We start from the raw sequence: 15,460 nt of genomic DNA on the forward strand, positions 1-15,460 counted from the left end.
ATTTTCCCTCAAAGCCACTCCCCAGCCCCGTACACCTGCACTGACCCGACCCTCCTAAACGGTTGACTTCTGTGCAGTTTCAGTGACGCTAGGCTGGGGGCGGCGCAATCCTTCCATAGGCTTATTACGTTTCAAAACAGGACTTCAGCCTATGGAAGGAACGCTCCACCCCCAGCCCAGCGTCACAAAAGCAACACAGAAGATCAGTTAGTAGTTCGAGCGGTTGGCTGCACAAAGGTGTGCAGGACTGGGGGGCAGCTTTGAGGCAATATAGTCCGGGTGCAGCACATACTTCATACGGACACATTCCTATGATTTTTTATAGGAACGTGTCAGAATCGCTTTAACTAATTAAAGGGACACAGACACATTCCAAATTTTAACAAGAATATAAAAAGCTGCCTGGCACTAATTTAATGTTATAAAACAGAGCTGTCCGACTTTGTACAGAAGGATAGCCCTATTACGGTATAACAAAAGGAAAGATTGTTTTGAAATAAGAAATAACCCCTCTAAGGCATACTTAATTCAATTTATTTCAATCCCACCCTTCATAGCAGCAACCAAGAAAGCAACAGGGAGGAAATAAGAATAAAAAAAAGTCTAACCAAAGCTGAATTCTATTTTTGCAAGGACTCCTTTGTATTCACATTAAATGTACTATTTAATTGAGTTTTTTCCTATTTATCCTAATTACTAGTCCAGTCGAACTGTATTTTTTCCCAGTTCCAATGTCGTACCTGTCTCATGCACTAAAGATTTGCACACATTCAGCCGGTACTTTTGTGTAGACCCAGGAACAACTGCCTCCCAGTTTTCACTGAACATTGACAGTGGTGAAAGGTCATAGGAATTTCCAGCTGTGTCTCTGAAAACAGAAATAATGCAAAGATCAATTTAATTATACGATAACAGGCATTTATATAGAGTATATTTATATTTAAAGCAAAAATCGAATTACTGAATATAGGCATTCAATCTCAAAGCAATGTTTTATTGGTGCATTCGATTCTTGTAAGGGACTACAGTTTATACAGATTGTCTATTTATCTTATATACAAGACTTTGTGCCAAGAAGGTTGATAAAACCACAGAGAAGGGGACTGCATTGGTCAAAAAAGTTTCACTCTAGGACACCAATAAATATGGCACAATACTTGACTATTGCCTGTGGATCTAGAAACCCAATCTTGAAACCCAATAGATATATAGAGGTACACTTGAGCAAAAAATATACAGATTTAAATTTTGTATTTATCTTTAGGAGGCTACATCTTCCTGTGAGCTGCCTGCAGTTTTCAAAGTAACGTAATTTTTGAAAAGAAGCTTCTGCATTAAATAATCACGTTACTGAAATATCTTACTTGTAAGAGCAGTCGATAAGTTTGGAAGGTTGGCACGCAAGTGGTGTAGGCCATTCAAACACATATGAGCACTCTGCGGTTTCCCTCAGAAAGTAAGGCTGATAATATTAAAGAAAAGACAGCGGTTAGAAACGGATTCTTTCGAATTTGGTCCAATTCATTGTTTTAAACTGTGACACCACCTTACTTATTGGGTTCACTGGCAGTCCTGCTAAGGCCAAAGTAAACTCCCTGTCCCCTGTACATCTTTCTAAAACATTAAAGGCAATTCCCCTCTTCAACTGCACAGAAAGCCAGAAACCCAAGACTGTAATTCTAAAATCAATAACTACATTGCAGTTGTTCTGTTAAAGCTTTGCCTGTGGAGTAAATATAAATACTTTTAGAATAGTCAAATTGGCAGACTAGTATAGCTAGAATTGTAATTTCAGTAGTAAAGCTTTAATTGCATGAGGTCAGGGTATTATCTATCATAAAAATACAAGCACATGGGTGAAAATAGATATAAGCCCCCTGTTCTAAGCCATTATTACGGATATTTTACGATTGTTTCCATATTAGTGAAAGTAAAACGACAGCAGCAATGATTAAAAGTCTTCATACCTTCAGAGATATTGGATATATTACATGGTAGATATTTTTATATTAAACTAGCAGCATTTTGTTTATAATGAAATTATGATGAGCACTGTTAAGAAAGTAGAACAGAATTACCTAAAACTATTAAAGGCCTTACAAAAATATAATTTTCTCTTATAGTTTTGCCACTTTATATATTTTAACATTTTCCTACAGATTTATGACCAAACTTTATTAACATTGGGCCTCAAACCTCAGAGAGTGACTTGTCTGATCTGGTATGACATGAAAAAAGTAGGGAGTAGGTACGGACAGGGCCCCAGAGCGGTTTCTGCCCCCTTTCACTCCCTAACTCGCTTGTGCAAATAACATGCAAGTCTGCAACACAGGCAGCATACAAAGCACAGAGGCCTGCATATATTTGCACACACCCAAACAAAGTATGCAAAGTGCAAAAAAGTCAGTTGAAGGTTTTTTTTGGCACTTTACACATTGTGCTCTGTGTCACAGAAGAGCACTTTTGTATTTAGATCAGTATGCAAACTATACATAAAACTAGAGGGGTTATTCCCTATTACACAAATGTCTAAAATATAAAAAAAAAGTGTGTAATAAAAAAAAAACAAAAAAAAACAAAAAAAAACTACATACTGCAAAGAGATAAGATCATACTAACCAGTCGTTCACTGCGTTCACAAATAAAAAGGATGACAGTAGACCGATTATATATGTTGTGACAACGTTCCCCATCTGTGTAGTTTATCATAATCAATCCATTTTCAAAAATGAGTTTTTGGTTGACCAAACCTTAATTAAAAAGACAAGAAAAAGTGCACTCATAATGATATCTGGTAGCGATCAGGGCTTAAGAAAGTCAATAAAAATACTTCTGTGTTTGGTAAAAAAAAATGCTACTGAGTGTACAAGGAAAATTAAAACATGATGTAATATTACAACTGATATAACCAAGAGGGGCGTAACTATGCAGAAAGAAATGCATTTGCAATAGAATAAAAAGCAGGGCATTTTCTAACAGGTTTCTGCACTGTGGATCCCTGCAAACTATTGCACTTAGTACAAAGACTATCTTTTGTAAAAGTCCTGCCCCATGCACTGTGGGACAGACAACACCAGAAGACATGGCTTTCTGTGGGAGGAACAGGATTCAAAGCAGCTGCATTTTATTAATAAATATAACTCATTTGAACAGAGTTTCTGAGCAGCAATCTGAGCCATTGATGGTGTTTTAGGGTCAATCAGTGTCCAATAAGGCAAGTACTATAGCAGCTTCACTTATTTAAAAGGCAATATATTTCAAGGTCCAAATAAGTAGGGATTACATTTTTATGGTTTTTCCAAAAGCTATTCTCAGTATCTGACATAATCCCTTTTTGCTTTGTTCTGAATAGCGCCTATGGTTTATAGAAACAAAGTTAATTATGCACTTGCGAGATTAATCAGAGGCAGGAGGCAGGCAGTAACACTTGGACAGAACTAAAGGTGAATGTTTGGGTGCTAGAACCTTAAACGAATAGCATTGATAAGTGCGACAATTGCATCCATTTTAGCGCAAACCACACTTGCAGCTGCAACAGTAAATAAGCCCTAGTATGTTGATAGTCAGCACTCCTCCAAATGCAAATCGTGTTCTGTTCCTCTGTTATTTCCTTACTGCACTGGGTTGACGGCATGAAGCCTTATCTCCTAGCTGAAAAAGGAGTTGGAAACACTTATATTGAAAAGAAAGGATATTAAACTATTGGTTGTGCCATTAAACACAAGTGCATCACTGTTCATGTTCCCTGCTTTTCAATTCCGTCTGTATTGGCTGTACATGTCTCGTATTATTCTTATGGTGAGGTTTTCCAGACATCAAGTGACCAGCACAAATGAAATCTGGCAGAGAAATCGATACAGTAGTAATACCTACATACCTGCAACCTTGACACTTGTGCCCTTAACTTGACAGGAAGAAACATTTTGTGCGCTGGGACACACAGATGGAGAGATTTTGCCACAGACCCTGAAGGTGTACTCATAGTCATCTGCTTTTATTACAGTGTCCTTCTCTCCTAGTGGCATAAGATTGTACATATAACCATACTTTGGATCCCTTACTTGACAGTTGTCACCTATACAAAAAAGGAGATAAAATGCATTGTATGAAATGTAATATGTAATTCATTTAAATAAAGAAGACGATCAAGGCTTTTTTATGTTATCAGTGCAGCGCCCCTAATGGGTAATGGACTAATCGTGCTTTACGGATAAGCGGCCCAATACCTGTACCTCTCCTCCTCTGTGTTAATAGAGACATAAAAGATTACCGGTATATCTATGATGGCAGCACAGACAGACTCAGCATTAGATAAGCAAGTATGGGGATTACTATATCAATGAAGCTACATGGTTTACTTACCATGAAAAATATATTTTTAATAAATGCAGCAACAACTTGCTGTTAAACTAGTTTCGAACTAAACAAAGCCAGATATCGCATCTGTACATAAACATGCTATAACTAATACCACGGTCAAATTAGTAGACGTTCTCACCCTTAGCCTGACAAATTCAGAATCAGAAATGAACATTTTCTTAATACCTTGTGCTCTTACTACAGGACAGGCTTCAGGAGTTCGCCACAAGAAGACAAATTCACATCCATCTTGCTGCTGGAACACAGGCGATCCCTGTTCAAGAAGATGTGCACAATTCTATTAGAATCTGGGCTGGGATATCAAGCTCACTGTCCTCTAACTACTGTAAACAACAACTCTAAGATCACCACTGGGGAGAATAGTTCACCAGGAGGAACCAAATGCTAGCATTTCTGTATGGATTCTCTAGCCACACACTTTTTCTATCTATATCCCTGGCAGCCCCTGTTGATGCAGTCTATAGGTTCAACAGGAGCCAAATAAAACATGTTCATTAATATTACAGTTAAAAAACTATAATCCATAAAATTATGTTTATTTATAAAGGGCTAATGATTATTGGCACCTCCGGATTCCAGATACCCAAGTGATTATGTCGGCAAGTGCAGTAAGTAGAGTGCGAATTAGAGCACAATCACCATGTTTTTTTCCCCACAATGCAGCATTTCTTCCGAGACTTCCAGCATCTTTGCAGGAACAAAAGGGTGCTGAATTTTGTACATGCACAAAATAAACACAATTGTACATACACAAAATAAATACAATTGTGCATGCACTTAGTCGCAAAACTGGGTGCAGTTGCATTGAATATTTCCATGGTCTAAATAGAAAGAGGTATAATTATTTTATACCAAGTCCTTGTGTGATCGTCACACCTACTCTGAGGAAGTGGTCAAGGGAGACTGCGAAACATGTCGGATATTGGAGCAGTTTGATTTATTCACCGATCACAGACTCAACAGGAGAAGCCTTCCTGGTCCCAGATAAGTTCGGACTTTTATTTTGCTTTGGGTACTACGTGCTTTAAAATCGGTTGTTTTGTGGTGATTTTGAACATTTATTAAAGCAATATTGTACTTTATTGTGCTTTATATCTTCATTATACTACTTGCTGGATGACTGGAGGGAACTTATATGGTGAAGGACCAACATATGCATCAAAAATCCAAGAAATCTTATGAGTATATACACGAAAGGGGGAATCTTGAAGAATATCACAGTGGTGGATCTTCTGCAATTTAGCTCCCCAGACACCATTTTAAACACTGTGGCTCTATGGGCTTCATTAATTATTTTAATTTAGACAATACTACCTTTTGCATTCTATTTTAGATTTCCATGGTCTGTATGGCATAATTTACTGTTCACCTTGTGAGGGATGTGTACACCCTGTTCTTTTGGCACAGTTGTGCTGTGGTGATTGATGTAGGGCACTGTGGGAACCCTTGAGTTAACACCTTATCAGGAGATGGCGGTAGCACCAGGGTTCCCTTGTGTCAATAAAATGGAAGGATTGAGCGGCCCCCGGACTCAACTATATGAAAATGCAAACAGCACATTTTGACTCAAGTACCTTTCATGAAAGTGGTTTTACATGCAACTCACTGCAGGGAAAAGCACAAGTTGCCCACTGCACTTGTACATGAGCCCTAATGTCTTATTTGTATAAGGTTATAGAAAAGAAGTCAATCTGACTATAATCAATACGCAATTTGGAATTAAATCACAAGCCTGATTTATCGGAACACAGCATCATAGTGATTAGGGAAATAATATATATTTTTGCCCTTAGCTCCGATTACCTATAACCTGTTTTGACAGAAGCATTGTAGCTATTTGCAACATTTCCATCTTTCATTCAGAAAGTTTTAGCTAAACTACTCAATAACCGCAGTAAAATCTTACTATATTATGATCACATTGAAAGATGATTCTTGTAGAGAAACGCTCTTTGTCATGACATATATCACCGTTCATGTAAACAACAGTAAGAGATCCATCCGCTGAAGCCAGAGGGCTTATCTGGACAAAGCCAATATTCCGATATTTGTTGTCTGCTGTGCTCATGCAGGATCCTATTGCTCCACCTAGAGAGGGAGATACAGGTTACTTTGAGATTTTAAGACATAAACATCCAAAAAAGAGTTTGAAGTATGCCACCCTCCAAATAAATGGCATGCCCAATGGACATTCAATAAAACATGATGGACTGGACTCCACTTTCCATAACTATAGCAAACAGAAATATTAAATTCCACAAGCAAGAATCCTCATTAAAAAAGGGCACATCAGTAAGCAAGTCTTAATTTGCTTCAGTGTTAAGGCAAGAATCTTCAATAATGTTGAACCTGAACCTTTATTTGAGCACTTTCAGCAGTGCTCTATATATAATATTACATGTAATTTTTGGGCACAGTCTTCAGGACAGAAAGACATCACAAGTATATGAAAAGTTTGTAGTTAGTCAGCCTATGAACGTTTCAGTAATATCTAAAACAGCAAAAGAGAGTTTATCTGTATAGCACTTTCATACAATATTCCCTTCTAGTCAGCTCCACTGTTTGGGAGCATTTATAGTAGGAACTTACCTGGGCAGCCTTTAATAAATGGGAGAGGTTTACAGACATTTAAATAAAAAGTTCTATTATTTGCTTTGGTTGCTGAATCAACTGCTACCCATGGTTCTCTATCCCGGCTCAGGCCACTTAGATCATATTCATTTCCAGTAGGATCTGTAAAACAAAAACATAAGAATGTGGCTATAATATCTCAACATGCATCAACTTTACGCATTCACATTTTCCTGTAACTAAAGTCTGAAAAAATGCAGAACCATCAGAGCTTCAGGAACATATAACTGTACTCCATTATGGTAATTACATTTCTACATCTAATATATACTCCTTACAACCATCAGGATTAAAAAAAAACAAATAATCCATACGCAAGTAGGAAAGAATGAGAGGATGAAAGGCATGCATAAAAGTTACCTGCCCCATTTTATGTAATGGAGTAGAAAAGCAAAAAAGCACAGTGGAATTGGCAGGTACCAGTGGTGTAAATTGATATTACTGGGCCCCACAGCAAATTATTTTTCAGGCCTGTCTAGACGTTGACCAGTTTTACCAATATTTATTGAAATTGCACATGAATGAGGGCCTCATGGGGCCCCTATACTTCATCTATAGTTACGCCCCTGGCAGGTACCGAATATGGCAAGATGGCACTTGCCACACCCTGCTATTTTCCAAACTTGATTTGGCTCACTATTTCTCAGATTTTGCCACATACCTAAAGGAGAATTCAACCCTTTACTAAAAAAACCCTACCCTACATAGACCCCCCCCGTCAGCCTAGCTGCTACCCCAGGGAAATGCCCCTAACTTTTTTACTTACCCCTCGGTGCAGATTCAGGGATTGCAGTTCATGGAAGCCATCTTACAGGGTCTTCAGTAATCTGAGACCGGTGAAGCGGCGCATGCAGAACAATTTCCCAGTTTGCGACAAGTGCGAATGCAGCAAAATAGACGGAAATTGCAGAAGCGCCGGAAGACACGGAAGATGGCTGCCGTGAACTGCGATCCCTGAATCTGCACCAAGGGGTAAGTAAAGAGTTAGGGGCATTTCCCCGGGGGCGTAGGGATTTTTTTTAGTTATGGGTTGAATTCTCCTTTAAGCCACAATGCTAAGAATAGTTAGATATAAAGTCTAGCATTTTAATGGCACTTCTTGGAATACATGCCCTAATTAGTATTTGTCCACATACTATTAGATATTTTTTTTTTTTTACTTGGAGGAAATTGAGTCCCAAATTTACCTGTAACCTGGCAGTCCACAGGTGCAGGTGCACAGGCAAGAGCAGTTTTAAACTCAAAATGTACATCGTGGAGTTTTGTCGCTGAATTTATCTCCTCGCGAAGGAATGAAAGTTCACCAGGATAATAATCATCGTCGCATGCAAAATGGATTATAAAGGCATCTTGTGGTTCTGTAATGAACAAAAACTGGATAATGCAAAATTCAGCCTTTACTGGAGTACAGGACATTAAACACCATGCATGTCTGTGGATCTACCCAGAGGAGTGGATCCTCTTTCCTCAGCTTGCAGACAAAACATGGGCTGAGAAACGCAAATCATCTGCCCCGGTGCCCCAGCCTTAATGGAGAAGGAAAGCTACAGAGGCATTTTATTGGCACTATATTAGCTGCAATAATGCAAGCTAGAATGCTATATTTATTCTGTAGAATGTTTTACCATACCTGAGTAAAAAGCTCTAGAAGCTCTCTGTTTGTTTAGGATAGTAGCTGCAGTATTAGCTTGGTGTGACATAATTTCCTGCCTGAGTCTCTCCCTGCTCACTTATAGCTCTGGGCTCAGATTACAGCAGCATAGGGAGGGGAGAGGAGGAAACTGAGGATTCTCACGCCCGGGGGAAAGAGGTTTAAGATGAAGGCAGGAAGTCTGATACAGAAGCCCATGTGTACACAATAGAAGGAAAGAAATGCTGTGTTTCTTTTGACAGAGGACTCAGAGCAGCACTACTTTGAGGGTTTACTTAGTTTTAACCTTTCCTTCTCCTTTAAAAGTAAGTGAGATGAAACACAAAACATGGCGAGAAACATGGTGGATGCTTAAAGCAAAGTCTAATACCTGAAATACAGATGTGTGTGACCAAAAAATAAAAGGTAAAGTACTGTACTGTAAGAACTGTATTGCAGTCGCTCATTTTTAACCTTTGTTTGTAATCTTTTCAGAATACCATGAGGCATGTATAACTTGAGAAATGTTCCTTTACATTTCACTGCAAAGCAATTTCCCCTTATTCCCTTATAACACAGCCAAATAAACAGGACAAGCTTAAGGACACAGAAATATTTGAGGAATATGGAAGAAGATACTGTATAAGTGACATAAATAATAAAACCAGAATAAATATAGGTCAAGGATATATAGTGAATAAAGTACCCCCTCTCGTAAAATATAAGGATATTATAAGTTACTGAGGAGTTTCATGACCATATAAAAACACGAGGCCGAAGGCCGAGTGTTTTTATACAGGTCATGGAACTCCGAGGTAACTTCTAATATCCTCATATTTTGCAACTGGGGGTACTTTATTTATTAGAATACACAATTTTTAGGGAGTCATGTGACAGAAATGGCATCAGAACTCACCGTTTATAACTGATGACATCAGAACTCCCCGTTTATAAGGATATAATTTACAAGATATTCATGGCTTTTGTGTATTATATAGTGAATAAAGTACCCCCTCTTGTAAAATATAAGGATATTATAAGTTACCAAGGAGTTTCATGACCATATAGAAACACGAGGCCGAAGGCCGAGTGTTTTTATACAGGTCATGGAACTCCGAGGTAACTTCTAATATCCTCATATTTTACAACTGGGGGTACTTTATTTATTATAATACACAAATTTCAGTGAGTCATGTGACAGAAATGACATCAGAACTCACCGTTTATAACTGATGACATCAGAACTCACCGTTTATAAGGATATAATTTACAGGATATTCATGGCTTTAGTGTATTATAAAGGAATTATACTACAAAGGATTATGGGTGGGGCCGTGTGTAGTGTTTATTATGAAAAATCACAGTGACCATGGAATATATAAGAAAGGGAAAACTGTTAAGAGGATAATTCTCCTCCAAGCCAGACACACTTTCCCTTTTTCTACATTGTTTCAAGAATCAGAACCAGCAGTGAGAACAGAGAGGACACAAATAAATACGGATTTTGATAGCAAATGTTATTTTACAAATAAAATGAAAATGTGTAAACCTTATTTATTTGTAAGTTGCTAAGAATTACACTCTTTTATTACATAATAACAAAATGTTAAATGGAGCTCCTCTTTAACGAGCCCTCTTTTTACAAAACGAGCCCTCATCCTTTTACAAAACAAACCGCTAATATAAAGCCACAATGGAGTGTAGGTAGAGAATGAATATAAAAGAACTTTCCTCTGGGACAGAAAGGAACTGCAAGAGCAGATATATAAATGCACATATTGGCCTCACCTGACTCGGCTTTGCCACGGTACGTTAGTGTGATGTAACCTTCAGTGGAGAGCTGCAAAGATGTGTCTAGTAGTACCGGACTGTGTACAACTCCACCATCATATTCACACCCTGCAGCCTCTTTATTGTTAACAGAACCACAATCTTTCACAGGACCACAAATATTCACCTGTGTAATGAATTAACAGAGATCAGACCAGATATATATTTTGTCTATATCAGAGGTTCCCAAAGTGTGAGGGGGATTGATTGGAAGCTGCATAGGAAAGTTATTGTGAAAACTAGAGCAAATTGCTAATTTGCTTTCCTAGATATTCCTGAATAACCAAACTACGGCAAGTTAAAGTGATATTTGGGGGTGAAACTACTGTCCTAAATATTCTCAGAACTTCTGCAAAAAATACCTGCAAACTTGGTATAGGGTAAAGGGGGGTCTGAACTAGTGTTGGAGGGACGCTTGAACCCAAAATGTCAGAAAACTACTGGCACTGATCAAAGATTCCCAAACTATGAGGCTAACTTGCAAACCTAATGAGGTACAGTATGGCACCATACCAGCTGTCAGTACAAAGGTGGCATTGACAGCCTAAGTTTTTACTAACTGGCATGGAATGGGAAAATAAGAAAGTAATGGACCTAAGGCAGAGCTTTGAAAAACAAAAACATTAAAAGGAGAACTAAACCCCTCCCAATAAAAGGCCCATCTACTACTCTAGATAGCCCCCCCCCCACTGCTTCATGCCCTGCTAGTGCAGCGGAGCTCATGGGCGTCATCGTTTGGGTCTTCTTTGGTAAGGGAACGCCGTATTTGGGCAACTGGGCATGTGCCAAATACAGCGTTCCCTTAAAGGAGAATTCAACCCGTAATAACAAAAAAAACTCCCCCCTACTCTGGGTAGACCCCCTTCCTCCTCCCCCGCAGCCTACCTGCCCCCCTAGGCAAATGCCCCTAATTTTTTTACTTACCCCTCTGTGCAGATTCTGGCTACGGGAGTTCACGGACACCATCTTCTTTCTTCTGTTTGTTTCAGAAGTTTTGGCGCATGAGCAGTTGGAGTAAATTTCCGGCCCCGAACCACTGTGAATGTGCCGAAAGTCCTGAAAATTTTCGAGGAATTTTCATGACTTTCGGCGCATGAGCAGTGGTTCGGGATCGGAAATGTACTCTTAACTACGCATGCGCTAAAAATGCCGTCAATGCACAAAGATTTAACAGAGAAGAAGAAGATGGCTGCCATGAACTCCGAGGCCAGAATCTGCACGAGGGGGCAGGTAGGCTGGGGGGTCTATCCAGGGTAAGGGGTTCAATTCTCGTTTAACAAAGAAGATTGAAGACTCATAAGATGGCACCCATGAGCTCCGCTGTGAGGTTGCAGTCCTGGGGCACTTTCTGTAATAATGCACTATGCGGGTAGGAAGCAAGAAGCGGTGGACTATTTATGGTAGTTGATGGAAGCTTTTCTTATTGGGGGTTTAGTTCTTCTTTAAAGAATTAAATAAATCAGAAAAAGTAAAATACAAAGACCAATTACAAACTGAATGCCTATATCATACTAAAAGTTAATATTAGAAAAACTACATCTTGAGAGGCCACAGTATATAAATGCAGAGAATAATACAAGTAACAGTACCTTGAATGTTTTCCCATTACCAGAGGCACTGTATCCGGTATCATTGCTTAATGACTTGAGATTGAAAATGAAGCCACTGTTTGGATCTTTCACAGTGCAAGTCTGAAAGTTAAAGGTAATGAACATGCTAGTACATTTGGCAGAGCATAACCTGTCTTTATTATTTCTAATTAGCTACCATTTAGAAAAAAGTATCACTATGGAACATATGTTGTAGAAATCAAGTAAACTGACATTTACACAAGACTAGTGATGAGCAAAATATTTTGGCAAATTTTGCCACGAAAATGATGCCCATAGACTCCAATGGGTAAAAAAAAATTGTTGTCTCGTCAAAAATAATTGTCGCCCATAGGCTTCAATGCTTTTCAGCAAATTTTCGGCAAAGCAAAACAGGTCACATTCACCCATCACTACACAAGCCATTTTACATAAAGAAAAATGCTAACAAGGTGAAACATGATAAATAATCTCCTGACAAAGTCAGAAGCTCATAAACCCAACAATGAAGGGGTTAGATGGATATTTATTGAGCTAACTTGAAACTCCCATTATTCAAGGGTCCCCTTCTGACAGACCTGTATAGGCCACTAATGAAACATTATTTTGTCCCATGGTGTAATATCTCATATCTCATATCCCATAACTAAGTGAGTTAAAGAATTAACAGTGACTCTGGGCTCAGGGCAGTGTACACTATAAACACAGACGCAAAGACTGACAGAACAAAGGCTATCCTGTCGTAAAAGGTGATTGCCTTCATATCTATCTCCAAACACTGTTGTATAAATGAGGAACAGCTATCATGGACAAAGAGAGGAGTCCATAGACCCGGCCTCGGGTGAGGAAACAACAAAGTCAATGAATGGCATGGGAGGATCCCAACAACAAAGGATGAAAGGATATGTGTTTACACCCTCAAGGTGTCAGAACAGGTTTCAGACCTTGGGAACAAATGTCAGATATGGAAGTGACTGTCTGTGCAACACTGCCACCCACAGGACATCTTAAACATCATCAGTTGATCTACACTGCCATCTACAGGACACTACTAACTTGGAGGTTTCCATGGCTCATCATATGACATCGACTTGATTGGCTGGGACTGTCTTTTGGGTGTGGCTATCCTGGGAAAAGTGTAGTATGCTTGTTTGAATGGTCTTCTTTATGTGTATATAAAGAGCATTGTAAATACTTTATTAGTTAGTCACTTTCCACTCCCTTCCATTGCATCCTTCCCTATCCCTTTCTAACTTCCTCCATGTTAGTTAGTTCCCTTTTTATGTAATACTTTTTAGTTCCTTTGTAAATAAATACCACTTATTTAAAGATCAGTCTGCCTCAAGTCATTAGCCTGGCACCTCAAAATAGAGCAGATCCAACACATGGTAACCGAAACATCAAAATTTGTCAGTCATACTCATTTGACGATGTTAATGCTGGCTAGCTTAAAATAGTTCAACTCTTTCACAGATTACATTTATTTATCTTACTTGATAAACCATTTCTTTCTATACTGTTCACTATGTTGTCTTATCAAAGACCCATCTGGTTTACTGCGATCAGTGGAGGCTTTGGGGCAAATTTTCTAAAGCGTGAAGCGGCTAACGTTAGTGCAAATTCGCCAGCGTGAAGTCATTTAGTTACTTTCGCCGATTTACTAACGTGTGTGCTGGCGTAAATTTGCTGGCGAAGTGGACCTACTCTAGCGCTACTTGACACCCTTACGCCAGACGAAGTTGCGCTATGGCGAAGGGACGCAACTACACTAATTCACTAACTTGTGCATTTTACTGAACGCAACCGTTACCTCTTGCGCCAGACTTGCCTTCGCCAGCTCAGACCAGGCGAAGTGCAATAGAGTAGATAGGGCTTGCTTCAAAAAAAGTTGACATTTTTTCCAAGTCCCAAAAAATGCTGGTGTCTTTTACTTTTTTACAGGTGATAGGCTGAAATTTTTTTTGGGGGGTACCCTCCTTCCCCCCTACATTTCCTAACATATGGCAACTCAATGATACAGTGGGCACATGTGTAAGGCAATAGAACACCTTTATTTTAGGTTTCCTGGGCTTGTGTAGTTTTTGCAGCATATACGTCCATTATATTTTAAATTTGTGCCGTATGCAAATTAGGCACAAAGCGTAACTTTGCTTTGCCTGACGAACTAAAAGGTAGCGCAACTTCGCTATCGTTCACCTCCCTGAGCGTAACTTCGGATCTTAGTGAATTTGCCCCTTAGGGTGCTGGCAGACACGGAGATTAGTCGCCCATCGACAAATCTTCTCTATTGTGGGCAAATAATCTCCCCAAATGCATTCCCGCCGGCAAGAATACGAAACGCCGGCAGGATGGCATGCATTACTAAAGTCACCTTGAGGAAACATCAGGCGACTTCAGAAATCCAAAGCATTTCATATGCCATCCTGCTGGTGAGTCGTATTCTTGCCGGCGGGAAAGCATTACGGGGGGGTTGGTCGCCCGCAGTAGAGAAGATTTGTGCCTGTCCAGCAGGACATCGAATAATAAATTGGTTTTCCCCAAAGTACTCAAGCATAGCATAAAGCATCAGTGTTTCCTTGTTTGCAAAAATGTTAAGAATATTATCTCATGCACTCCCCGTCTGCCACTACCCTTAAGCTTGTCATATACCGTACAATAAAGGATGCTAACAAGGCAATTTATTGGCCTGTGCTGGGGACTGCCTGACCTGATATGGGCATATTCGGGGAGACTTAGTCGCCTGGCGACTAATCGCCTCTTCTGCATGGCGACAATCTTCATTCAAGACAGACGGAAGGCAGTTCAGGGAGATTGTTGCCACGCAGAAGAGGCAATTAGTTGCCAGGCGACTAAATCTCCACGAATTTGCCAGTCTGCCCCAACCCTTAAAATACCATAAAAAGCCCCAGGCAAATCCAGGAACATTTTGCATTCCTGAAGGAGCCGTTTTGTGTTTTAGAGGCAAAAACTCCATCTAACATATATGACAAAGACCCAATCTAGTGTTCTATATTATAAAGCTCTTAACCAGACACATTACTCATCATGCTACTTAATAGAGCTACATCATTTCAAACATTTTCTCCGATGCCTCCTGGGGATAACTCACCTCATTTCCTTTTTCTGTGGTTATGGGACAAGCTGCTTCTGTGCCCCACACAAACGTTAATATACAATCTTCATTTGAAAGAAACCTTGGACTGCTGTACTATAAAGACATAAAACAATAACTTCTAAGTATTATTTTGCACATATTGTGTAATAGGGAATATTGGTAGTTATATCTGCTTTGAAATGCCACTCTTTAGTGCTTATGTCTTAAAGATTGATTACACAAGAGAATGAAGAAAGCTGTTTGCATTGGGTTTCTTTGGAAGGAACAATAGAAAGTTAGCCATAC

General features: G+C 39.3%; 1 protein-coding gene across 1 annotated transcript in view; it reads right to left on the reverse strand.

Annotated features, from left to right (window-relative positions):
- Positions 1-15,460, reverse strand: part of igf2r.L (insulin like growth factor 2 receptor L homeolog) — a 90,442-nt gene that overhangs the window by 31,809 nt on the left and 43,173 nt on the right. The window contains exons 20-30 of the mRNA XM_018262972.2: positions 15,170-15,268; positions 12,061-12,162; positions 10,430-10,598; positions 8,199-8,369; positions 6,970-7,113; positions 6,287-6,468; positions 4,546-4,633; positions 3,878-4,075; positions 2,620-2,750; positions 1,365-1,462; positions 741-868 (exon numbers count right to left, since the gene is read on the reverse strand). Coding sequence (XP_018118461.1) covers positions 741-868; positions 1,365-1,462; positions 2,620-2,750; positions 3,878-4,075; positions 4,546-4,633; positions 6,287-6,468; positions 6,970-7,113; positions 8,199-8,369; positions 10,430-10,598; positions 12,061-12,162; positions 15,170-15,268 — 1,510 coding nt within the window. The remainder of the gene's footprint in view (positions 1-740; positions 869-1,364; positions 1,463-2,619; positions 2,751-3,877; positions 4,076-4,545; positions 4,634-6,286; positions 6,469-6,969; positions 7,114-8,198; positions 8,370-10,429; positions 10,599-12,060; positions 12,163-15,169; positions 15,269-15,460) is intronic.

Source organism: Xenopus laevis, chromosome 5L (assembly GCF_017654675.1).
Source record: "Xenopus laevis strain J_2021 chromosome 5L, Xenopus_laevis_v10.1, whole genome shotgun sequence".
Classification (NCBI taxonomy): Eukaryota; Metazoa; Chordata; class Amphibia; order Anura; family Pipidae; genus Xenopus; species Xenopus laevis.